This window comes from Capra hircus, chromosome 25 (genome assembly GCF_001704415.2).
Source record: "Capra hircus breed San Clemente chromosome 25, ASM170441v1, whole genome shotgun sequence".
In the NCBI taxonomy this organism is placed as follows: Eukaryota; Metazoa; Chordata; class Mammalia; order Artiodactyla; family Bovidae; genus Capra; species Capra hircus.
Window position 1 is genome coordinate 32,994,831 of NC_030832.1, and position 24,808 is coordinate 33,019,638.

At 45.7% G+C, this 24,808-nt stretch overlaps 1 protein-coding gene across 1 annotated transcript; it reads right to left on the reverse strand.

Annotated features, from left to right (window-relative positions):
• EIF4H (eukaryotic translation initiation factor 4H) lies at positions 1,069–24,091 on the reverse strand. Its single transcript, XM_018040728.1, has 6 exons — positions 23,929–24,091; positions 9,609–9,796; positions 7,395–7,459; positions 7,216–7,312; positions 3,090–3,227; positions 1,069–3,005 (listed from the first exon to the last, which is right to left on the reverse strand). The coding sequence occupies exons 1-6, from the start codon at positions 23,985–23,987 to the stop codon at positions 2,866–2,868; spliced, it is 687 nt and encodes a 228-aa protein (XP_017896217.1). The 5' UTR covers positions 23,988–24,091; the 3' UTR covers positions 1,069–2,865.

Here is a 24,808-nt window from a genome sequence, read left to right on the forward strand (position 1 = left end):
TTCTTAGAAACCCGAACCCCTTATTAAAAGGGCCTCAATTGGCACTCTACTAAAATCGGTTTCTCTGAAGCCAGTTCAAGAATAGCAGAGAGAAACCAGATGTCAACGATCCGTCTGAACGACCTGTGGGACATTCACATAGTTAGTACAGATATTTGCAAAACTGACCCTATTTATTCAGGTGCTTATTTGGGGGAAAGACATACCTTCGATGCAGGTACTAAAATGATTCCCGTGGTCTCTAAAGATGGTGCTTGTGAAGCAGCGACCACTGCAGTGACAGCCACATCTGGGGGAGGCAGAGTCAGCTGCAGTCTCATTTCAATCACAAGAAACCTCTGAACGACTGGAGACCTAGAGGACCCTTCCGAGGTCCACAGGCCTGCAAAGACGGAATCCGTGGGAAGGCTTCTCATCATGAGAGTTGGTTTTCAAGCCTCTGCCCACCAGTTCCAGGAAACCCCTCCAGGAGACCAAGTCCCACCTGCTTAACTCTGGGCAGAGGGTTTTCAGCCTCAGGGATGCTCAACGAAAAAACCAGTTGAAATCAAGTCCTCTTGCTGGGTAGCAACTGAAGTCAACAGTCGCTTGGGCACTTGGGTGGCACACCCACCCACCCTCCCTGCTCATTTCTCCAGATAAAGTTGCAGTCAGGCTCCGACCGCGAGGTAAGCCGATTCACCCCCTTCCCCAGCAGTCGGGCCTCTCCCACACATAGTCTGCAGCCCCGCACCTTGCCCACTGGGCCACAGACACCAGCAAACTACCCAGCGGCACCTCCTCAACATACAATCTGCTTGCCGAGCAGCAGCACCCAGCACTAACATGAGGGCACACCCAGGATTACCCAACCAAAACCTATTTTTATGGGGGAAAAAAGAGAAAAATTGGCATCCCATTTCTAATCATTATAAGCTTCTAAAATAAGCTCACAGATCTTGTAACTTCTGAAAGCAAGAGGCTTTGCCCACTGAACAGGACATCCTACTAAATTTGGACATGACTTTCCAAATATAAAATTGTTAGTTCTATGAACAGCTAAAACACTCAAAAAAATAAAGACAAGCATTAAATATTACGTAAGGTTTTCTTTTATTTAAAAGATCATTCACAAAATACCATATCCATAGATTTACTTTCTGTCGTCATATAGCTGAATGTGTTAAGTGTTTGGAATTCCATTCTTACATTTAAAAGTCAACTGGATTGCCCAGAAGTTTAGATGAATTTGTTTTGTTCTTAATCTTTTCCACATTGAAGATGTAAGTAGGTCATCTGAAAGCATCAGGTTTGATTACAACCACATAATGCATGTCTTTCTTTAGGTAAGTATTGGTGTTACACAAATGGTTCTTATCTCAGAAGCAAAGATGACAGGTGGAAGGAAGGATAGGAGGCAGAGTTCTGTGAATTGCTGAGACCTGGGGACAGGGAGAAGCCGAGGGCGGCAGCTAACGAGGAGCTGTTTCTTAAGTGGGCCGCCCAGGCCCGGCTGCCCCGGCCCTCCAGTCTTGCTGGTGAGGGTCTCTCTTTTCCGGGGCTCTAGCCGAGCCCGGACTGCTCCCAGTGGGATGAACTGGGACTCGGGTGCTGAAAAATGTGTTCACACATAGGTGTCTGAGCTCAAAAGCTGCTGCCTAGCTGCCCGGCCCTGGGTGCGAGCTGAACACTCTATGTGGGAGTGAACGTCCTGAAGCTGAGACCTGGTGACCTTGGGCCACCTCCCTGTTACCTGACAGCTCTGCATAGTCAAATTCTCAGTTCACCAAGTGAGAGAGTAAAGTGCCAGATCCTAGGCCCATTTTCATTCCAAAATTAAGGGACGGTGGGAAGCACAGGCTCTCACTGTGACTTAATGCTGGGGGACAGAGAAGCACAGAGTGAGGCAGGACACACAGTGGGGGTCTGAAAGGGAGCCGCGTCCACACAGGGGTGAGCCCAGCACAGCGCCGCCCCCTGCGGCCCCCAAAGCACCTCTGTGCCCAGCGGAGAGGAAGCTGGACGGCAGTTCACCACATCCAGCCACAGAGGGGCCTCTAGCACGGCTGGTGCCCGAGGGAGACCAGCCTGGACACAGTGCTGGAAGAGTGATAAAAACACGCGAGCGCAGCAGGGCACTGAGTCTGCCTCCTGCGTGCACGCCCCACCGACAGTTCACACCATTCTCTCAGGTTCTGCTGTTTGAAACGTGAGCCTCTTCCGCGTGAACAGCCCATCTGGGAAGCGGGTAGTGGAGTCAGGACTACCTATAAATAGTTATAGGAAGGAATCTGCAGAGATCAACAGATACTTTATCCTTGTTTTGAAAGCAAGGTGTCCCAAAGGCTGTCTGTTGATCCCAGCTGACTAAAAACAAGGGGCTATCCAACGTGGGACTTGCTTTCTTCCTCGGAAGCCACAGCAATACAGAACTCGACATGCAGGTCAGAAGAGAAGCACTGAGAAAAGGCAAAGGAAAAGGCCAGTGCGGCAGAAGTAAAAGGCGAAAGCAATGGAGAGAAACGCAGCACTCCAACCCAGAGAGCTCCCGCACGGCGGCCGCCTCTGCCCCTCTAGAGAAACTTGTGTGCTGGAAGGAGACAAGGAGCGGGGAGGGAGAAGGACAGAAGGGAAAGGGGAAAGGAGTGGCAGGGAAGAAAAAAAGCACAAAACAGGCACTAGGCAGATACAGCAAAGCCAAGAATGTACTAAAAACCACTTGTTAACTGCTGACATGCACTCACAAGCTCTGTGTTTCCGTTGTAAGAAAGGAGGACAAAGGTCAGGCGCAGGAATGGTAACTGCAGGACTGCCGGTCCGGGGGGCGAGCCAGGCTGTGGTCTCGCGCGAACGCCCCCCACACCCCATTCCCTCCCCACCACAAGCTCATTCTTGCTCCTTGTGAACGACTTCCTCTCTGGGCCTGGCTCCCCCAAAGATGGCAGAGTTGGGGTTGGCTACTTGATTGAGGGGCGTTGCGACTGTTCGAGGTTTAAGCTGGAGCCGTGGTCTCTGTGCTCGTTCCTCTGGGGGAGGGAAACACAGCGCGGTTTACCAAGGCGTCGCGAGAAGGCGCCCTCCTGCCGCCCGTTTACACGTCACCATCATACCTTCTGTGGGTTCTCTGAAATCCATATTGGACCCTCGAAGGGGAGGGCCATCTCTGAAACGACTTCCCATTGGGGGGCCTGTTCGCCGGTCACCTGGGCGACTCCCTCCCCGGCCTCCTAAGAAGTCATCCCTGAAACCTGTGGAAGGAAGAGGACCACAAAGGATTTTTTATACTCCCGTCTCAAAGCTGATTATACAGCTGTGTGAACTGTTTGCGCTCCATTTAAAATTCCTTAGTTTGTCCAGCATCAGAAATTTTTCCGAGATCAAGTGCACTCAAAACGGGTTTAAATGCGAATCTGCTGGGCAATTTCAACACTGACAGACTTTGTTAATTGTAGAAGATTAAAAAAAAAGAATCTTAGGAGAGAAATGAGCTGTTTAAATTCTTAAGTTTGTAGGAGAAGCCAGTAAGATTGTATCCTAACAAGGCTTAAAACAAAACTCAAAGCACATTTTGTTGTTTCTGATTATAATCTATAGTTGTTAAAAAAAATTAACCTGAAATTTAGAAGTTACAATTTAGAATGCAAAATCACACACACAGCTAGATTTGAAGACAAAATAAAAACACCAAGTCACCCCTGGGTGACCACTCCCCTTTTTCCAGTTTCTGCTGCCATTCAGGTGTGGATCATTCTAAAAGCAAAGTACCTCTGTGTAACCAAAGCTCTCATCAGGCCCACTCCCTTCCCAAAGACGGAGTCAGAGAGCAGGAACCACACATCCAACCCACACCTCTTACAGCTGCAAAGGGCTTCCCCCCAAGTCCTCTGTGCATCCGCTAAAATAATTACCAACACAAGTGAACTGCACCTCATTTAAAATTAGAGTAAGCTGCCATTGTCTTCAGTGTGAAAAACACTTTCTCAATGGACTTTTAAGAACCTTAAGCCTTACTTTGTTTTGTATTTAACTGAAAGTCACTGGGGAGGGGGGCGAATTGTTTTAAGATAACCTTTTAACAGTACAACCTTTCACTTTCAATAAAAATTTAAGATTATAATTAAACAAATGCACTTGCCCTCTATGTTTAAGCTCCTGCAGATGACTACTTTTATTCACTCCAAGGATGGTGTCACTGCTCAAAGCTTTGTAGGAACTTATACCTGAAGAAGGATCCTGAGCTTGAGAACAGTCTTCTGATACATTAGTTGGTCCCCCTTATTCACAGAGTTCATGTTTGCAAATCTGTCTACTCACTAAAACCTGATTTGTAATCCCGAAATCAATACTTGGGGCCTTCTGCTGTCATTCTGACATGCACAGGGCAGGGAAAGACTTGTCACCTGACACATATATTCCCAATTGAGCTACGAACAAGCCTCGGCTCAAATACGAGTTCCCTTTTCACAACCGATTTAACGCTGCACTTTCTGCGCTCTTTGGGAGCGACTCTGCTATTTAGAGCAGCACCTCAACACCGCGCCTGAGTGCTGGCTAGTGCTCCGAAGACCAAGACGGCTGGGTGTGCCTGGTCAGAGAAGCCTTTCTCAAGCAGGGGTCACAGCGCTGTCACCTGTGAGCTCACCGTTAACGAATCAACTACGTATATATTAAACAACGGTGATGTATCAACTGGTTGACAAATGCTAACCGGGTGTTTGCAAGAACCTAACATTGTGAATACAGAGAATCAACTACCTTGATTGGTAGGTAAGGTTTTAATTTTTTTTGGTCTTTAAAGGTAGCAAGGAATCTGTAAGTTGATAAAGTTATCTGAAACTCAGTTCAGAGACTACTTGTTTGAACAATTCCGTTTTTAACAAAACAAGTAATGAAAACAATTGTAAGAAGACTTAGACAAGCAGGAGCACTGCTCTGGGGGAAAACCTAATTTGGACACATACAATCAAGTCTAAGGTTCTTTGTGAAATCACTTTTAACAACCAGAGCATTCACCATTCATTAAAGCAGCTTAATCAGTACTCAAACAATTAACCTGACATTTTCCCCAAACTAAACTGTGAAGTGTACCTTTCCTCACCAAGTATGAAAGTAAATTCCCCTTTAACAAGATTAATTTTTGCTTCAGGGTTTAGCATAAAACAAATCAGCTCACACCCACACTGACAAGGCACATACACACAACTGCTATCAGTACTCCGTCCAGGATCATGAGACAAAAGCACAGCAGGGGAAAGAAAACAAGCCAGCCTTCCTTAGCCTCGATGACACCCTCGCTCCAGCATCTCTCCTGACATGAGCAATGGGGAATAAAGAGGATGGCCTGACACTGACAACCATCTTCCCATCAAGAGTGACGGCAGATTTCCAGGAGGCACATTATCCAGGAGAAACTTCTGAGCTTCCTTTGCAAAGTTCAGTTTAACAAACTGTCTATTTCTGGTTGACAGGGACCTCATTTGCTTTCTTCTTCGTATTTTTTGTACTGCTTGAAATTTTTTTAAAATAAGGAGTGTGTGTCAAAAACAGACATCGTTAAAGAGTCAGAGAGGTCTACCTACACAGATAACCTGCACAGGCTGTACTCCACCACCTGGGCACTGCTGGTTTTAGATACAGTACAGTCTACACTGGTTGGTCGCAAGGTACTTTTTCTGGCTACAGTCACTGTATGTCTTGCTTCAGAGTCACAAAAACCCAAGCTAAGCAGACAGCAGAAAGGTATTAGTTCCTCTGGTAACCTCCAGAGCTGGGAACTCGCTCTGCTACTTCCTCAGTACCAGGGAATGCAGAGCTTGCAGATGGGAGGCCACCACTCACTGAGTCACTGACTACACCTGAGCTGGCTCTGAGATGACGTCTGCTGCATTTTTCAATCAGAGACTAACTTATACATAAAATTACAGGTTTACTGGATTATACTGTACTTTTATAAATAAGCTCATTTCTGATTGGCTACAGGACTTGGGGTAATTAAATTATTCAAGAGATATAAGTAGCCGTCTGTTTAGCTAAAGCAGTACTGGAAATAAATTCTTTAAGAAAATTTCGACTTCCAAGACCAGTTCTTCCCACACCCACCAGTTGCCTTCTACAGAGTTTTGCTCTGGGGGATGATAGGGTTGGGGGGAGGCACTAATGCTCTCCTCTCACAAGGTGGCCAGTGCAGTTGAGCTCCAGTTTACAGGAAAGAAACGACCTGTGTTTCATTTTCTACCTTATGGTTACAATGGACATTTTGACCAAATATTAACTACTTTCATCATTAAAAAAAAAAGAGAGAGAGATGAGAAATGTTTAGGACATCAACTCTTCAAAGCCTGGCATGCGAACTGACCTCTTGAATCGACACAAGGAGGTACCCACAAGTCTGCTTCGATGAGTTGAGAAAAGCAATTATCAAGGACTATGTCCACCTTTAAGAAACAAAGAGGTCAACAGGACTACTTCTTACTATCTAGGAGGGAGCCACCAGGAACCATTAGTATGAGGCTTTCTGGAAGCTTCTAGAACCTCCACACTACTTCTAGAAGTAACACTCGTCTATTCGTGCCGTACACACTAGACCCTACCAAGGAGAAAGACTCACTGTGAGATATAGGCATGTTTTAAGAGCAGTAGGCAAAGAAATGGTAACAAAACAAGGTGGATCAGTTCAACTTGGCCTTGACGTAGCAGCTTTCACGTCCTACCCCAAAACACTGAGGCTCTAACAGAGGCTTAATGCGTGCCTGGGTACCTTTCAGGAAAGTTTCTTTTGTGAGAGGATCTAAGGCAGTAGTCCGGCCAGGCGGGCTACTCACAAGAACCATACAACGGCAGCAAGGCCACCAGAAAGGGTAAGTGGTGACACTTTAAATACTGATACCGGAAATCCCATCTGCCGTGAGATTCTCAAGAGCCGCCCATTCCTGAGAATACACAAAAAAGGTAAAGTTGAGGTTGATCATTACCTTGCTGCACAAACATGTAAGACATACAACTCATGTGATGGGAACCTCACTGAAATTTTAGAAAAGTTTTTTGCTGCCAAAAGGAAGAAGAAAAAAACCCAGGCTTGCAGAAGCATCACCCATTCTTTAGAAGATTTTACACGTTCTTAAAAGCTCATAAATACCTAATTAGACCCACGAGATAAGAGGTCTACTACAACCTACAAGACTTGTAATCAGTGGGCATAGAGCAACTTTTATGTTCAGCTGTAGAAGAACCAATCACCTCTGTCATCTGGTCCACCTTTCCTGAAGCCAAAGCCGCCTTTATCTTGTTTTCTGCCTTCTGCAATGTCCACACGAAGTGACCGGTCACCCAAGAGCTAATAAGGGGAAAATATGGTAAGTACTGGCAAGACAAAAATCCAGCGACTACCACCACAGAGAAGACCCGAATATACTTACTGCACCATCGTATGTCAAGGCTTCCTTCAGGGAATCCACTTCATCAAACTCTACATAGCAGAATCCTGCAAGAGAACACACACCCTGACTTCCTCCAGGAACTCCAGGTTAAAGATACAGCGGGATCCTGTCTGTACCACTCCCTACATCACAACTACCACTTCTGTTGCGCCTAGATGGCCACAGACGTGCAGAACCTGAAAGCGCATATTTTACTTTCTAATAAATAGAATTTGCCTGGAAGTCCTTCCTCCTAACTATATTCTATCAAAAAGTGCTAACCTATTTGGGTATTGAAATAGTAGCTATTTTTATAAAGCTTTACCTTTTAACCGTAACATTAAAACCTTGCTTGGGTCATTGAAGAGCTGTTAGTTCTGATTTCTGAATGACGTCTAACTTCTGAATAACTTCTGAATATATCTAACGGGGCTTTAAGACACAGATTTCAAACTGGATACTAAACACGCTTTGAAGGAACACTACATTGAAGGTGCCTATTACTTACTGCTCAGGTAGTTGGTATAAAATCTGTTTTACAAAGCTAAAAAACACACCCTCAGCAACAATCACATCCTCTTCAGAAGGCTAATTAATTAAAGACAGCTAGTCTGGGTGCTTTATTGACAACCTGAGTCCTTGATGCTCCATTCTGACACAGGCCTGTAAACAGAGGACACTCCTGGCAGAGGAAACCACACCCCCCCTCTCCCCGCTTAAACCTCTGAATAAGCCTTTCCTTCTACTAGCATTTCCACACTTTAGTCCATGCCCTCTCCTTGCCCCTTGGGTTAAATCTGGGTTAAGACCCCTCCCCCACTGCCCCCTCCCCCACTGGCCCCTGTGCTCACACTGCCCCCTGTATTACCCCCTCCCCTCCCCCTCCTGTATGATTACAATTCACCCTCAAACCCTACTGGGACAGCCAAGCGCTACAGCCTGGGTCCTAACTTTTCCTGTTCACCATCTGCTCACACAAAGAACAGCTGGAGAGCCCCCATCCCCAGCTCGGACTGCACCTCCGTATCCATGCCTCTCCCACGTGGATTCAATGTTCAGAGGAACTGAGAAAACCACTTCCAAACTCAAACAGGCAACAGCCGCCTGGTCCCTCTAGAGCTCACACTTGCCTCACACTAGAGCTGCCGAAGATGCACTTGTGTGAGACAAACTCTTAAAGTGCTGCCACTGGCTTGGCCCTGAGGCTGGCTTCACCCCCACATTTGTATTCCCCTCAGATAAAATATTCCCAAATAGGCTGAATGCTAACAAAGTGGCAGAAAGAAAACCTAGTGGGAATCATTTTTTAATGGTCATGTCCACAGCAAATGAGAAGCTGTATTCTAAATGCCTTGGTAATGACCATTCACCCACATATCTGTACCCTGAATTTGAATTCTTAATGCTTCCTAGCAGTGTGACTTATTTCTACAAGCTTAACAGGTACACAGGTTTTCATTATTTGATCATTTACGATGAAAGGGTCTAGGTTCTTAGGTGAGAAAGCTTTCAAAACGACAGAAAACAGAGAAGCACTCTGCTGAGCAGCACCGCCGCTTCCTGTGCAGCCCCCACCCCACCGCAGCCTCTCTGCGCTCTTCATGGTGCATTTCTGGGTCAACAAAGCAAACCAAATGCCCTTGGACCCTGCATCACGCACTAAATACAGGCACAGCCCCCTCCATTCAGCCAGATGCCAATGCCATTTGATTCCCCATCCCCAGCCCTTCTCTGCTCAAGAGCCCTAACGAGACTAATCCACAGACACTAACTTGATCTGAAATTTGACCCCATCATTTCCCCAAACACACACGCTGAAGTCACAAATGTACAGTGACAAGTGCTAGGTTACTTTGTGGACTTCACAGGAAAACCACCCCCAAATGCACGGGTCAGCCAAGCTGATGTACACCTGAAAAGCCCCGAGTTCCATTTGTTAATTTCGTTCCTGGGAACTCCTCTGGCAGAGACAGAATCGCTACACGGGCTAGGCACACTCCAGATTTACTTCGGCGTGTGCCACATTTTCTACAAACTAGATTATAAATACCTCCCCTCCCTGCCACGTAGAACTGAAGGCCTATGAGTTAAAGGGCTATGTTTATTTCAACTACCTGGACTAGGCAAATGTTCCAACACTTTCCTAACTAGAGCCCTCCGCGTCAGACCCACTCTCCCCCTTACAATAACACAGTAAAACCCCCCTGAACTCACCTTTGAATTTGTCTGTGTCTTTGTCTCTGACTAGCCGTACACTCCTTATGCTGAGATCCTTGAAGATAGCGTCGATGTCGCCCTGAACTGTATTAAAAGGTAGATTGCCCACATATGCTGTGTAGGGCGGCTCTGTGGGCAGCTCCTTCTGGCTGCGGGAACCATGGCCGCCAGCACTGCCACGGGACCTAGCGGGGAAAAGACAGGGCTCAAGTCTGCCCGAGCAACGCTTGCCCCGGAGGGCCAAGGAAAACGTCTCCCACTCAGCCACCCCACCTTGATAAAATAAACCCAGCTACATTGTCCTGAAGTGACCAAGTATTCCAAAATTCATTTATGGAAAATATGCCTATTTTTGGATGACAAAAACGTCCAGAAATACAGAATCTGTGTAAACATAGATTTCCCTAGAGAATCAAATCCAAACAGAACATCCTCCTACAGAAAAGGGGTTCTCCTATTCCCTAAATAAGGAGAACAGAACCTAAGCCAATGCCCTCCCTCACACCCAATAATACTAACACATACAGAAATGCACTGTCCAACTTCCTGTCCTGAAGCTGAAGTTTAACTCACTCACAATATAGCTGTCTCTTGCTACTGTCGGATGGTGGATAATATGCTCTCATACAGATTTTTGTGCAAGTACTATGCACATACATACTCTCCATTCTGCCACGCACTGCCTCGCTGGGTCCTCAAATTTACATGCATGTGACTAATTCGCTTAAGCCTCAATGCAATTTCCTCGGCTGAGACAAGAGGCGTTTACTTGTCCATGCTGGCTCGGTCAGTCAAGAATCCGCCTGCAATGCAGGAGACCTGGGTTTGATCCTTGGGTTGGGAAGATCTCCCAGAGAAGGGAATGGCTACTCACTCTAGTATTCTGGCCTGGAAAATCCCATGGACAGACAGATAAGCCTGGCAGGCTACAGTCCATGGGGTCGCAAGGAGTTGGACACGACTGAGCGACTTTCCCTTTCACAGAGCTTACCAGTGGCAGGACCTTGACTCCATCACATCATTGCTAATGTGAGAGGCAGTGGTTTAAATCCCAGCTCTACCGATATTTACCTGGAGGAGTTACTCAATTTTTCTAAGCTTTATTTGGAAAACTGTGTCAATACTAAAAAAGACACTGAATTACTGAGAAATTACATATGCTGCTGCGTACACAGCTTGACACACAGTGTATACGAGTAGAATAACAGCGACCACCATCACGGCCATCTACAACCTGAGATTTACAATGCTTTATAGGTAATTTTAAAATAAGTGGGGCCATTATACATTTGCCCAACCCACAGGGCGGAACGCACCCCGCCAGGAGGGAACCCCCCTGCACACTGTCAGGCAGGCTTGCTGACCGGGCTACTGTGCCGCGGCAATGCAGATGTCCACAGCAGGGGCGCTGAGCCTCTGTGGGGCGGGGGCCATGGGAACTCTGGACTTTCTCACCAATTCTGCTCTGAACCTACATTAGTCTGCTAAACTAATGAAAGGGAGGGGAGCTCTTCTTTACATTAATAATGATGTCAGCTACAAAATGCAGGAGGAATCATGTAATTAGAAAACCACACCAACACAGTAGTGACTGATTCAGGCAAGGCTCAGTTACCACTGTAAACAGGTAACTGAACTTAGTATCTCCAGTAATGGGACAAATTTAAATGACATGCCCTCTATTTGAGCACAGACTCTTCAAATGCACAGAAGTCATGAAAGACTTTTCTAAGGCAGGGAGACTAATGAAATGACTCCGTATGACCTTTGGATCCCAGAACAGACAGCCATAAGAGAAAAAGCAGATGGAGAAATTTGAAACTGGTGTGTATAAATATTGTTGTAGCATTAAATCTCGTAGGAGTGATAATCGGTACTACAGTTAGCAGGATGCCTCTGCTCTCAGGAAGACAAACTTACTTAGGAATGAAGTGTCAGGACAGCATTTGTTTTCAAAGGGTTTGGCACAAACGTCATGTGTGTGTGCATGAATCTATAAAGACAGACAACTGTGAAACTTGCGAATCTACTACAGTCCACTGTATCATGCTCTTTCAACTTTACTGCAGACCTGAAAGATTTCAAAACAAAATGTTTAGAGGAAAAAAATTTAAAAGAGGGAGGTGCCACTAATAAGAGACACTTAAAGCAAATGAGTCTCCTCACATGAGTCAAAGGTCTGCCCAAAGGCAATCTTCCCTTTTTTTCTGCAAGGTATAACATTAATACCAGGTCTTGGAAAGTAACTTGACTTTTAAAATTCACACAGTGCTAGAAATATCATGAAAGAAATTCCACAACTTGCCTGACATGAATTCTAGATACCTCAAATGTTTGATAATAAATACCTTTAAGACAACACTTGAATAAGAGAAAAACAGACTTACAAGTGAATGTGGCTTATTTTGCATTTCAATAACCATAAAACCTAAAACATTTTCAGGAAAATACTCCTTGGGACTGGGTACTGAATGTATAAAAACAGTACAAACACTCAGAAAACTGGCAAAACAGAGAACCAACTATAATTTAAAACACTTAAAGTAACACCTGGTGGAAAACAGCCCCTTGCTCTCAAGTAGCTTATGTCTGAATAGCACAAATAAAACAAAAATAACTGTAAATGCATACACACGTGCTTGTGTATATATTTACATAGATACATAGAAAAGGCAAAGGGCTAAAATGATCTTTAAAAAAAATCAGTGAGAAGGTGAGAAGGTGAGGATCAAAGAATGGTAAATTTGGCAGGGGTACATTTAATGAACCAAGAAAACAGGAGGGAGAAAGACTTGCTAAAAGGGCATGTGAGAACTTCTGTGGGGTGCTGGACAGAGGACTGGAGACAGGGTGGACCGACCTCTGACTGAGTGCGGTCAGAGCCTCATGAGCCTTGATAAGGATCGTGACTAGCAAGAACGCAGGATGGTCAGACGCCAGCTCTGGCTTTGGGAAGAGGAAGCCTGAAGAACCTCACTTCAGGCAAGCAGTACTTTAAGAGCAGGAGCTGTGGAAAGAGCCAACTCAGACCCATGAACCCTCTCGTTTCACCCTATCCTCACACAACTGCCAGCGGTTTAACACTATAGATTTTTTTCAAGAAATTACAGAGGCAATCCTAAATACTGCCCTACCTGATGCCCTCAGCTCTATAGGACTTGAGTGGTTTTTAGCTTTTCACTGAGTGGTTCACTGAAGACACTACAGGGCAATGGGGCTGGAGCCGGACAGATTTCAGTGTATTTCCTCTACCAGGAGCCTACAGTGCGCCAGCAACTTGAGACAAACCCCAGAGCAAACGCATGCAAGTAATAAAATGATGCACGCTGTCATCAACCAATCAAATGAAAAGTCAAATGTCAGAAAGCCTTTGAGCTAAAATTCTTAGGAGATACTTTTTAAGTTTACAGGGAACTATTATTCTAAATAAGCTATGTTACATGAAAGCACTTTCTAAAATAGGTTAAAACACAGAAGACTCATCTGGCACCTTAGCTTGGTAAAAGACCTTCTCTAAATCACCTCTGTACCTCCATTTTTGCATCTGTTATTTTATAAATATTCAAATTTTTATGTTATAGAGGAGCGTGAGACTGACCATAAAGATACTTCACAAGAATGACTGCTTTATAAAAGTTTAGTAACAATTCTGAAGTGTTATGGGTAGATTAAACACCCTGCAGGATACGCTGCTCATGCAGAAGCAGGCTGACTAGCAGCTGTGGACGTAAAACAGGCAACAGACAAGGCGAAGCTGCAATTCAAAGACAGAGCTGAAGGTCTGTGCTGCGCTCTCAGCCCCCATCACCTGCCCCCATCGAGCAAGGGTCCTGCCCACTCATGCCTGCTGCCGACAGGGACAGCCTATTGATAAAATATATATATATACATGAAAGTTTTAAAGTAATAATTACATCCTCAGTCATTTCAGAAAGCCAACTTTCAACTCCATGTGTGACCATAATCCTATGACAGATCACGTTTCTTCACTCAAGTCAACAAAGTATCCGAATGTCTATTAAATACAGAGCACCATATAAAGGGCACAAACCTAAGACTCAATTCCTACTAGCAAGCAGCTGATAATTCAGCTACGGGGGTCCAGGCATCTACAAAGAAGAAATCACATCCCAAGTAAAAGATGACAGAAAATTCAGGAGACAGTAATGAGCACCATCTCTGCAGGGTGGCGCAAAAGCCACTTGAACTCTATTTTCCAGACAGCAGACAAAACACTGAACTCAACATGATAATGTGAATAGCAAAGATAAAGAGGAGAGGAGACTGGAGGAAGGGTGACTGTAAGAAAAAAAGAAGAGAAGAGATTAATAGGACAGGGATTACAATCAGTAAGTGGATGAAACAAAATTCCAAAGTATGTAAGATAATAAATAATGAAGGACACATGCTGTTCTTTCTGGGGAAGAATTTTACAAAGACTTCTAAGTGAATCAGAAACTAAACAGGACATCACTGGTGGGGCACGGATAGGAAGCCCCGTGTCAATCAATGCAGGGGACACGGGTCCGATCCCTGGTCCGGGAAGATCCCATATGCTGTGGAGCAACTAAGCCCCACAACTGCCGAGTCATGTGCCCCAGAGCCCGTGCTCCGCAGCAACAGAAGCCACTGCAACAAGAAGCTAACCCACTGCAACTGGAAGAGTAGCCCCCACTCGCCACAGCTAGAGAAAGCCTAGGTGCAGCAGTGAAGACCCGGCACAAAAACAACTATACAGAACTTAGGTCTTGTTGCTGTCATTTAAGACCAGTAACAAGGTACCATGGCCTGGCGTATTAACCTCTGGGCTAACTGGAACATCAGGCGTTCTCTGCCTCTAGTACTTCTAGGTGATAACTGGGTTGGCTCCAGTTCAGTTCAGTCACTCAGTTGTGTCCAACTCTTTGCGACCCCATGAATCGCAGCACGCCAGGCCTCCCTGTTCATCACCATCTCCCGGAGTTCACTCAGACTCAGGTCCATCAAGCCTGTGATGCCATCCAGCCATCTCATCCTCGGTCGTCCCCTTCTCCTCCTGCCCCCAATCCCTCCCAGCATCAGAGTCTTTTCCAATGAGTCAACTCTGCCGGGAGAAATATCAATAACCTCAGATATGCAAATGACACCACCCTTATGGCAGAAAGTGAAGAGGAGCTAAAAAGCCTCTTGATGAAAGTGAAAGAGGAGAGTGAAAAAGTTGGCTTAAAGCTCAACATTCAGAAAACGAAGATCATGGCATCTGGTCCCATCACTTCATGGGAAACAGATGGGGAAACAGTGGAAACAGTGTCAGACTTTATTTTTTTCGGTTCCAAAATCACTGCAGATGGTGACTGCAGCGATGAGATTAAAAGATGCTTACTCCTTGGAAGAAAAGTTATGACCAACCTAGATAGTATATTCAAAAGCAGAGACATTACTTTGCCGACATTACTAAGGTCCGTCTAGTCAAGGCTATGGCTTTTCCTGTGGTCATGAATGGATGTGAGAGTTGGACTGTGAAGAAGGCTGAGCGCTGAAGAATTGATGCTTTTGAACTGTGGTGTTAGAGAAGACTCTTGAGAGTCCCTTGGACTGCAAGGAGATCCAACCAGTCCATTCTGAAGGAGATCAACCCTGGGATTTCTTTGTAAGGAATGATGCTAAAGCTGAAACTCCAGTACTCTGGCCACCTCATGCGAAGAGTGGACTCATTGGAAAAGACTCTGATGCTGGGAGGGATTGGGGGCAGGAGGAGAAAGGGACGACAGAGGATGAGATGGCTGGATGGCATCACGGACTCGATGGACGTGAGTCTGAGTGAACTTTGGGTGATGGTGATGGACAGGGAGGCCTGGCGTGCTGCGATTCATGGGGTCGCAAAGAGTCGGACATGACTGAGCAACTGAACTGAACTGAACTGAACTCTTCTCATGAGGTGGCCAAAGTACTGGAGTTTCAGCTTCAGCATCCTTCCAAAGAAATCCCAGGGTTGATCTCCTTCAGAATGGACTGGTTGGATCTCCTTGCAGTCCAAGGGACTCTCAAGCATCTTCTCCAACACCACAGTTCAAAAGCATCAATTCTTCGGCACTCAGCCTTCTTCACAGTCCAACTCTCACATCCATACATGACCACAGGAAAAGCCATAGCCTTGACTAGACGGACCTTAGTCGGCAAAGTAATGTCTCTGCTTTTGAATATACTATCTAGGTTGGTCATAACTTTTCTTCCAAGGAGTAAGCGTCTTTTAATTTCATGACTGTAATCACCATCTGCAGTGATTTTGGAGCCCCCCCCCAAAAAAGTCTGACACTCTATCCACTGTTTCCCCATCTATTTCCCATGAAGTGATGGAACCAGATGCCCTGATCTTCGTTTTCTGAATGTTGAGCTTTAAGCCAACTTTTTCGCTCTCCTCTTTCACTTTCATCAAGAGGCTTTTTAGCTCCTCTTCACTTTCTGCCGTAAGGGTGGTGTCATCTGCATATCTGAGGTTATTGATATTTCTCCCGGCAATCTTGATTCCAGCTTGTGCTTCTTCCAGCCCAGCGTTTCTCATGATGTACTCTGCATATAAGTTAAATAAGCAGGTGACAATATACAGCCTTGACGTACTCCTTTTCCTATTTGGAACCAGTCTGTTGTTCCATGTCCAGTTCTAACTGTTGCTTCCTGACCTGCATACAGATTTCTCAAGAGGCAGGTTAGATGGTCTGGTATTCCCATCTCTTTCAGAATTTTCCACAGTTTATTGTGATCCACACAGTCAAAGGCTTTGGCATAGTCAAGAAAGCGGAAATAGATGTTTTTCTGGAACTCTCTTGCTTTTTCCATGATCCAGATGTTGGCAATTTGATCTTTGGTTCCTCTGCCTTTTCTAAAACCAGCTTGAACATCAGGAAGTTCATGCACGTATTGCTGAAGCCTGGCTTGGAGAATTTTGAGCATGAGTTTACTAGCATGTGAGATGAGTGCAATTGTGCAGTAGTCTGAGCATTCGTTTGCATTTCCTTTCTTTGGGACTGGAATGAAAACTGACCTTTTCCAGTCCTGTGGCCACTGCTGAGTTTTCCAAATTTGCTGGCATATTGAGTGCAGCACTTTCACAGCATCATCTTTCAGTATTCTTGCCTTGAGAACCCCATGGCTCCAGTAGGGCTGATCAATAGCTTTGGTCTTTCACGTTGCCACCCACGAACACTTACTAGCATATATCACGTGGCATGAGGCACTCTTCCTAGATCCTATATAAATCCCCAGTAAGGCTGCCTTTCTGAGAATAAAATGCAAGAAAGCAACAAAGACAAAACCCTCTGAGTGTGCAAAGAAAGGTCAAAATGTGTAATTTACTTCATTTTGAGACAATAAACAAAAAAGGTAAGGCTGTCAAAAGCCAGCCCCTTATTTCATTAACATCTTACCAGCCCCCTTACCTGTTAACATCTCACTTTAGTAAGACACACTGATTACAACCACTGAACCAACATCAATACATTTACCAACTAAAGCTCAGTTTATTCAGGTTTTCTTAGCTGTCACCTACTGTCTGTCATTTTCACGTCCCAGGATCTCATCCAAGATGTCACATTACATTTCAATTTGAGCTTAGGTTTTAAAAACCAAGCCCATGGACCGACTTGAAGACACTGCACTCCCAAGCAGATCTTTCTCTAAGTATGGATTTCCCAAGGCCTTCTGTTAGCACTCAGAATTAAATCCCTTTATCCTGACAACTATCATTACTACAGGATGTGCATGAAAGCCTCTCCAAGTTTCTGGTGAACACTGGAGGTGGTGTGGGGGGCAGTGTCTGGGGTGAGCTCTTCAGTGAGCCCTATTTCAAGGGGCTCTCTCTGCTGTGAATGGGAGCTTCGTAATTCAGTCACATCTGGAAGATACAAAAAGCAGTGCAGAACTGCAACCTTCTGAGGCAGGAACTCTTGTTCACTGCTTTATCTCCAAAACTGCAACAGTATCTGCTCCTTATCAGGGTAGAAGGAATGAAGCCACAAGCCTGCCAACTACTTTAGGATTGAAGTAGCCTCTTTCACCAAGATGGGTACTCATTTAGATTTTCAGATGGCCTCTAAAAGAACATTACAGGATCCTTTATTTGGTTCTGGCTCTGTCTCCCCAGAGGCAAACCTTTCTTCCATTTAACAGTTCCATGGGCTAACCAGCTGTAGTAGTCCTGTTAAACCGAAGTGTGCAGAGACCCCCACAGATCTTGCTGTCGGCCGCCATGTAAGTCAAGACAGGGGCACCACACTGTACCATTACTCGTGCACTTGCAGTATTTAAAAAAAGAAAACAGTTCATCAAATACCATCTGTCTAGAATCCATATATATGCACTAACATACTATATTTGTTTTCCTCTTTCTGACTTCACTGTGTCTAACAGGTTCTAGGTTCATCCACTTCACTAGAACTGACTCAAATGTGTTTTTTAATGGCTGAATACTATTCCATTGTATGTATGTACCACAACCTATTTGCAGGGAAGGAATAGAGACGCAGATGTAGAGAATGGAACTCGTGGACACGGACACAGGGGAGGGAGTGTGGGACGAATGGAGAAACATCAACATACGCACACTATCAGGTATAGGCCAGAGAGCTGGTGAGAGGTCGTGCGCGGCACAGGGAGCCCAGGCTGGCGCTCCGTGCCAGCGGAGGGAGGGGCTGGAGGAGGGGAGAGGGAGGAGGGGTATGTATAAATGTGCTGATCTGCACTGCTGTATGGCGGAAACCAACACTGTATTGTAAACGATTTTTTAAATATTTAAATTTAAAAATAGGGGGAAAAGGGGAGGGAGGAATTCCCTGGCAGTCCAGTGGTTGGTCAGGACTCCACGCTTTCACTTCCAAGGGCCTGGGTTCAAACCCTGGTCGAGGAACTAAGTTAAGATCCCATGAGTGAGTGGTTCACACAGAAAATAAAAAGCCATCCTTAGCAAAGAATGTTTTTTGATAAAGTGGTCAACACGATTAACTTTATTAAATACTACCCACTTTTAAAATATCCTGTTACCAAATGGGAATGAAGCACTCTGCTGCTTACAGAAGTACGTGGTTAGCTTGAGGAAAAGCCCTCCTGTGAGTGAGTTACAAGCTGAACCAGCTATTCATTTCATGCAACAACACTTTTACCTGAAAGAACTAACCAACTGTGGTCCAGACTTGGGTGTCAGGCACTTTCATGTAAATGAAGCGAGTCTTGTCCCTTTCAGGAAACTAACAGTACTATTTGCTGCCAATGATAAAATGCAGGCTTTCAAGCAAAACCCAGAATTTTAGAAAACTTGTATCTATCAACATACGCTTGACAGTCTCCCAATTCCTGAAATTTTTCTGATGAACTGGATGGGGACATTAATGAACATGATTTTTGATACTGTATAGTGAAATATGTCAACTTCTGGAAGCTCTGCATTAACTCAGTGAATTGGTATTTTCCAAAGGACCAATATATCATGTTACCAAAAAAATGCACAGGTAAAAGATACACTCAAAATATAAGACAAATCTATATGGATTTTAATGTAAGAGATGTTTATTGTTACAATTAACCTTTATGGAAATTACCACCTGGCAAGTTTTAGTAGGTAAAAATTAAGAGTACCTACAATTAATCTAAAAAGGCCATTAAAACAATCCTCCCACTTCTGTTTATCTCTGTAAGGCTGGATTGTCTTAATGAATGTCAAGCAACCTACCTTAAGAGTGAATACAGAAACAGCTATGAGAAATCAGCTGTCTTCTACTAAGCTAGATATTCAAAAGGTTCCAGGGAATTAATTCCCTGGTGGTCCATTGCTTACGACTCTGCACATTCACTGCAGAGGGCCCAGGGTTAACTCCTGGCCAGGGAACTACCATCCCACAGGCTGTGGGGCTTGGCCAAAAAAAATTAGGGGTCTCCCTCCAAAACTGCAACTGATTATTCCAATTATAGAAGAACAGCATGTGGAACAAGGGGGGATCACCAGCTCCATCTACCCTGTGCTGGAGTACAATGGAGGTGCCATGTTTTCAACAGAGTATCAGTATACTTGAACACATCCCGAGGGTCCTTTCAAGAACATTAAAAAAAACTATGATATGCTTGGCAAACTTAAAAAATCCAAGGATATTCAATGATTCACAAACACAACTTAGACATTACAGCTATGAAGTCCCATCAAAATCAGCTGGTCACTTGTGCCCTGAGCGTACAAGTCTAACCACCTGTCCAAATGATGGAAAGGCAAAGAGCCAGGCATGGTCTCCTGCCCAACACTCTCCTATTCCCAGGGAAAGCTGGATCTGATCCCGGACTGACTCCCTGATGCCCCGACCCCCTCAGCCAAACATTCTGCTTTGTACATTCCAAGTTTCTGGGAAGATGCCTTGATTCTGTGTGAAGTCTTTCTAGAACACTAAGGGTAATTTCAAATAGAAATATAAACTTTAAAAGCATATAAGGATTTTTTTTAAAGAAATCCCAGAAGCATTTTAATAGTCCAACATGAACTGTTACAAACCAATAATGTACAAGAACGAATTACTTGGTACTAATTTATGATACTTATTATATATGCTTATTATAAATGTTTTATGCCTATAAAATGAATAGCATTCCCTTAACTGACTTTAGAAATATACCCAGGAAAACAATAACTCATTCCAGCTAACTCTCAATAGAAACTTTCCCATTCTCACTAACTCCAAAGGAAATATTTGCCATTTGATAGGTTTTCACAATATGCCTTTCAACACCTTTACAGATCCTGTCATCAGTGAAACTAGTTAGCTTTCATACACTTTCTTCTGCATCATAAGACTTAAAATAAACAGACATTTAAACACAGATGCCAAGGTTAAGCCCTATAAGACTCAAAGATCAGAATTCTAACCTCCCCCCGCTGGAATTTAATAAAGAATATTTAACTTTGTAGTTTAATTCATTTTTAGCAGGTACCATTCCAGCAATATCAATTCTTGTTAATTCTAAGTTCCAACTGAACTCTCAGGATCGATGCTCCTTTTAGGTTCAGCACTCAAAAGGCCTTTTGTAGTTAGAAATGTAAAATTAGTGTCAATGGCACGTTATTGCCAAAGGCAAATGAAAAATCAGAACCTCAGAAAGCTAGGTTAGCAAAGTGCAAAACAAAAATACACTCAAGATCTGGTACAATCAACTGATAATTTGGAATTCTGTTTTGACTCGATTTCTGAGCAACAATGCAGTCCCTGGTTCTCCCCTCTGCTGCTGGGAACATGCCTTTAGAGGCTGGGGAAATAGAGCAGTAGTTCAACATTGCTTCCTGACAACCATACTGGTTATTACACACAACTACAAAATAAACTTACAGGGAATGTATAATTACTATTAAAACCCAAGTTTTTAGATTTTGACAAACCTGCCATCCCTTTCACCTGTGACCCAAGTTGATCACAGAGTTAAGACATCCTATCTAAGGTGTTTTAGATGAGAGAAGTGAGTGAATGGAAGTCACTCAGTTGTGTCCAACTCTTTGTGACTCCACAGACTATTCAGTCCACGGAATTCTCTAGGCCAGAATACTGGAGTGGGTAGCCTTTTTCTTCTCCAGGGGATCTTCCCAACTCAGGGATCAAACCCAGGTCTCCCGCATTGCAGGAGGATTCTGTACCAGCTAAGCCACTGAAGGAAGCCCAAGAATCCTGCAGTGGGTAGCCTCTCTCTTCTCCAGCGGATCTTTCCAACTAAGGAATTGAACCAGGGTCTCCTGCATTGCAAGTGGATTCTTTACCAACTGAGCGATCAGGGAAGCCCAGACCAGAGACAAGGTGCTTTACAAAAGTGCCAAACACAGACTTCCCTGGCAGTCCAGTGCTTAAGACTTTGTGCTCCCACTGCAGGGAGCGTGGGTTTGATACCTGGTAGGGGAACTAATTACAAAGATTCACATGACACAGGGTGAAGCCAAAAAAAAAAGAAGAAACAAGCATAAAACAACACAGGACCATTCCATAGGTGGTAATCATCTGTAATGGTTAGGCGCTGTATCTGAACGTAAACAGCACCGAGATGTGTATTGTGCACACATGCTCAGTCATGTCTCTTTGTGACCCCAAGGACTGTAGCCCGTCAGGCTCCTCTGTCCATGGAATTTTCCAGACAAGAATATCGGAGTGGGTTGCCATTTCTTCACCAGTGGATCTTCTGAACCTAGGGGTGGAACCTGTGGCTCCTGCATTGGCAGGCAGATTCTTTACTGTTGAGCCACTCGGGAAGCCCTGAGACAAGTACTGATGTGAACATAACTTGATCACTGAAGATCATCTGATCCTATCATTTTGTTAAATTTCAAGGATCCCAATGACTGATAACTTCCGACCTGATGAAGTTAACATTAACCATCTGGAACAAGAAAGTTTTGGCACAGATCACACCACTACATGTCTGGTCCTCTGTGAAGTTTCTGGACCCACTCCAGACACTGCCTTAAAAAATAACACACAAATTCACCAACAGATTTTTTAAAACTACTTTTTAGCTACCTGAGCAATATCTCCTGTGTATTTTATATGAAGATGAAGTCAAGTGGAAAATTCCAAGGTCATTTATAGAAAGTGCTTAATGCAAAACGATTTTTTGTTAAAAAGCTTAGGAAATGTATCGTGCCAACTAATACTCTCACGTCAGTTTTTGGAGTGCATCTGGGCAAATGGCTAACACTGTCTTTTGTCTTTTCTAATATTCTGATAAACAGCATCTTAAAGGAGAATTTTACTTTTGATCAACTTGTTATTAAGGCAGTCCAACTGTCAAAACTTGATACACACAGGAAGACTAACTCAAACACCTCAAGTCACCAAAACATCTGGTACATTTGTGAAAAGCAAGAATAAAAAAAAAAAAAATCCCCAGGTTTTGTATAATACAACTAACACTGTAGTCCCAAACCAACTAAAATTCCTTGGATCTGTCTTAATCTGAACTACTGTTTAAGTTTTCCTGGGTACTTCCAAATGTTTTTTGAAACTAGGAGAAAGGAAAAAATACTGGTTATTAAATTTCAAGATGACTTAACTACAAATTTGATGTCTAGAAACCTACCCCAAAGGCAGTAATTGTACATGTAATCCAACATCTATTTCTTTTTATTAGCAAATAAAGTATTCTTTGAAATAACAGGTAGCTCCACCTCCCCCAACTTCCATGTTCTACAGTCATGAATGATACTTGGTGCACTCACGCACCCAAACAAGCTTTTATTTGAGCCATTCCCAACCGAAGTATTAAAAGGTCATTCTTCACCAAACAAAGATACTTTTGGGATTGAAACTCAGGAGACTGGACACCTCAGTAGGTACTATTGTGGTGTTTTCCTGGGAAAGTAATCCTTTCTGCAAATCACACAAAGGCAAAGTGCGCCCTTGACAAATATCAAGATGTTCATAGCCTATCTCCTAAATTCTGTATGAGGTTACTCGTGTATTAAAAAAAAAAAAAAATGCAGAGTGGGTCCCTGGAATTAAGCACCATAAGCTTTTAATTCACTAGACAAGGATTTTTCCTTTAAACAAGGTGCACATATAGTCCGTGCATGACCAGAATCAGAACGAAGCTAAATGCGATTCCTTCTCCAGGTCATAACATTTATCTGCCAGTAAGCACGTAGCACTTGTCAGTAAGGCACTCTGATCTAAGGAAGGATAAAAGGAAAATGCTACCGTGTGTGTTTGTTTTGGTTGCTCTTGGGCTCCAGCTGCCAAATCCCAGCCTCACCCGAAAACGGAAGGGAATCCCCTCTCTCTCGGCCTTCCGACCCGACACAGCCCGCTGGTCTCATGGCCAAACCGGCCCAGCACACTTGCAGCGCGGGCTGACAACAGGAAGCCGCGGCCGGGACATGGCTGGGGCCGGGCAGGCAGCGGGCCCCCACCCCCGCTCTGCAGCAGAGCCCCGCGCTGGCCCTGCCGTCCTGGGGGATGGGGCTGGAAGCGGGAGCCCGTCGTCCCGGGCCCTCAGCGCCACGCCAGCCCGGCCCTGCGGCCGAGGAAGAGGAAAGACACGTCGCGGGCGGCGGAGGAGACACAGGAGGGGTCTGTCCCTCGAGCAAGCCCCTGGGAGCCTAACCGCCGCCGCACCCTCCCCGAGCGCGCCATTTCCAGGCCCCGGTCCTCCAGGCGCCTCTACGCGGCCTCCGCCGGCCCAGCCGGGCCCCTACGGCTCGCCGCCCCTGGTGTGAGCGCGGGAAGGCCGCCGCCCAGGGGCCACCCCGCCACCCCCATCCCCCACCCCGCCACCTCAGACTCCCGTCCGCCTCCCGCGCCAAGCCGGAGCCCGCGCACGCTCGCCTCACCCCCTGCCGCCGCCGAAGCTGCTGTAGGCCCGATCGTCGTAGGTATCGAAGTCCGCCATTTGCCGTCTCCGCTCCGAGAGGAACCAGGGTGAGCGAGGAAGGACCCCGCAATATAACTCCCCCCGCCCCGCCGCCCGGGCTGTCCGCCGCGCCGCCTGATCGCAAATCGCACGCACGCACGCGCGCGTGCGCGCACGTACGCCGCGCCGCGCCCGGCCTGGGCCGACGGGCCTCTGGTGGCCCCGGCGCGCTTTGCGGCCCACGTGGTGCGGCGGCGCGTTGGCTGCGCGCCCTGCCGTGCGCTCCGGCCCATTGTGTGCTAGCCCCTCGCACCAGGGCTTCACCCACGGCCGCCTCCGGCCCCCGCCCCGCCCCGCCAGTGGACGTGAGCCTGGCCTGACCTCCCGAACCTTTCCGCTGGCTGCTGCAGCGCGCAGCGAGGGCTCCTCTCCGGGCTGTCCTTGGAATCTGCGCCGGGCCAGCGGTGCTCTCTGGTCTAAGCTTTCCGAACACCAGACCTGGCAGGGACCCCAGAGCTCTCCTCTACTTGGTCCCACTCCTACATCTACCCGGCGAGGGTGTCGCTCGCTAACACCAAAGTAAGGGCTGCCTCCCCCAGGATGGAGAACACACCCCCCCCAGAACCCCACCCCCTACCCCCCCATCTTCCCCCCCCCCCCGCCACATTGAGCTGAGCATTCCGTTGAGAATGCACAGGGGCGAAGGGCCTGGAAGGTGGAGATTGGGGTCAGGATCTGAGCGTGCGAGGCAGTGGGGATGAGTCCTGCCGCCGAGGCTCTAACTGCCAGCTAGGTATCAGTCTTGAGGAAGGGGTGTTGTGATTGGAGTGTAAGTTGTCCTTGAAGCAGAGAGTTGTTGC

Excerpts from the sequence above, each read along its gene's own strand:
- EIF4H (XM_018040728.1), bottom strand. The coding sequence starts at position 23,987 with ATGGCGGACTTCGATACCTACGACGATCGGGCCTACAGCAGCTTCGGC. Across the intron at positions 7,460-9,608 it reads AGACACAGACAAATTCAAAG|GATTCTGCTATGTAGAGTTT; the intron begins GTGAGTTCAGGG and ends GTTCTCTTGCAG. Across the intron at positions 3,228-7,215 it reads AGGTGGACCAGATGACAGAG|GTTTCAGGGATGACTTCTTA; the intron begins GTGATTGGTTCT and ends TTCCTTCCACAG.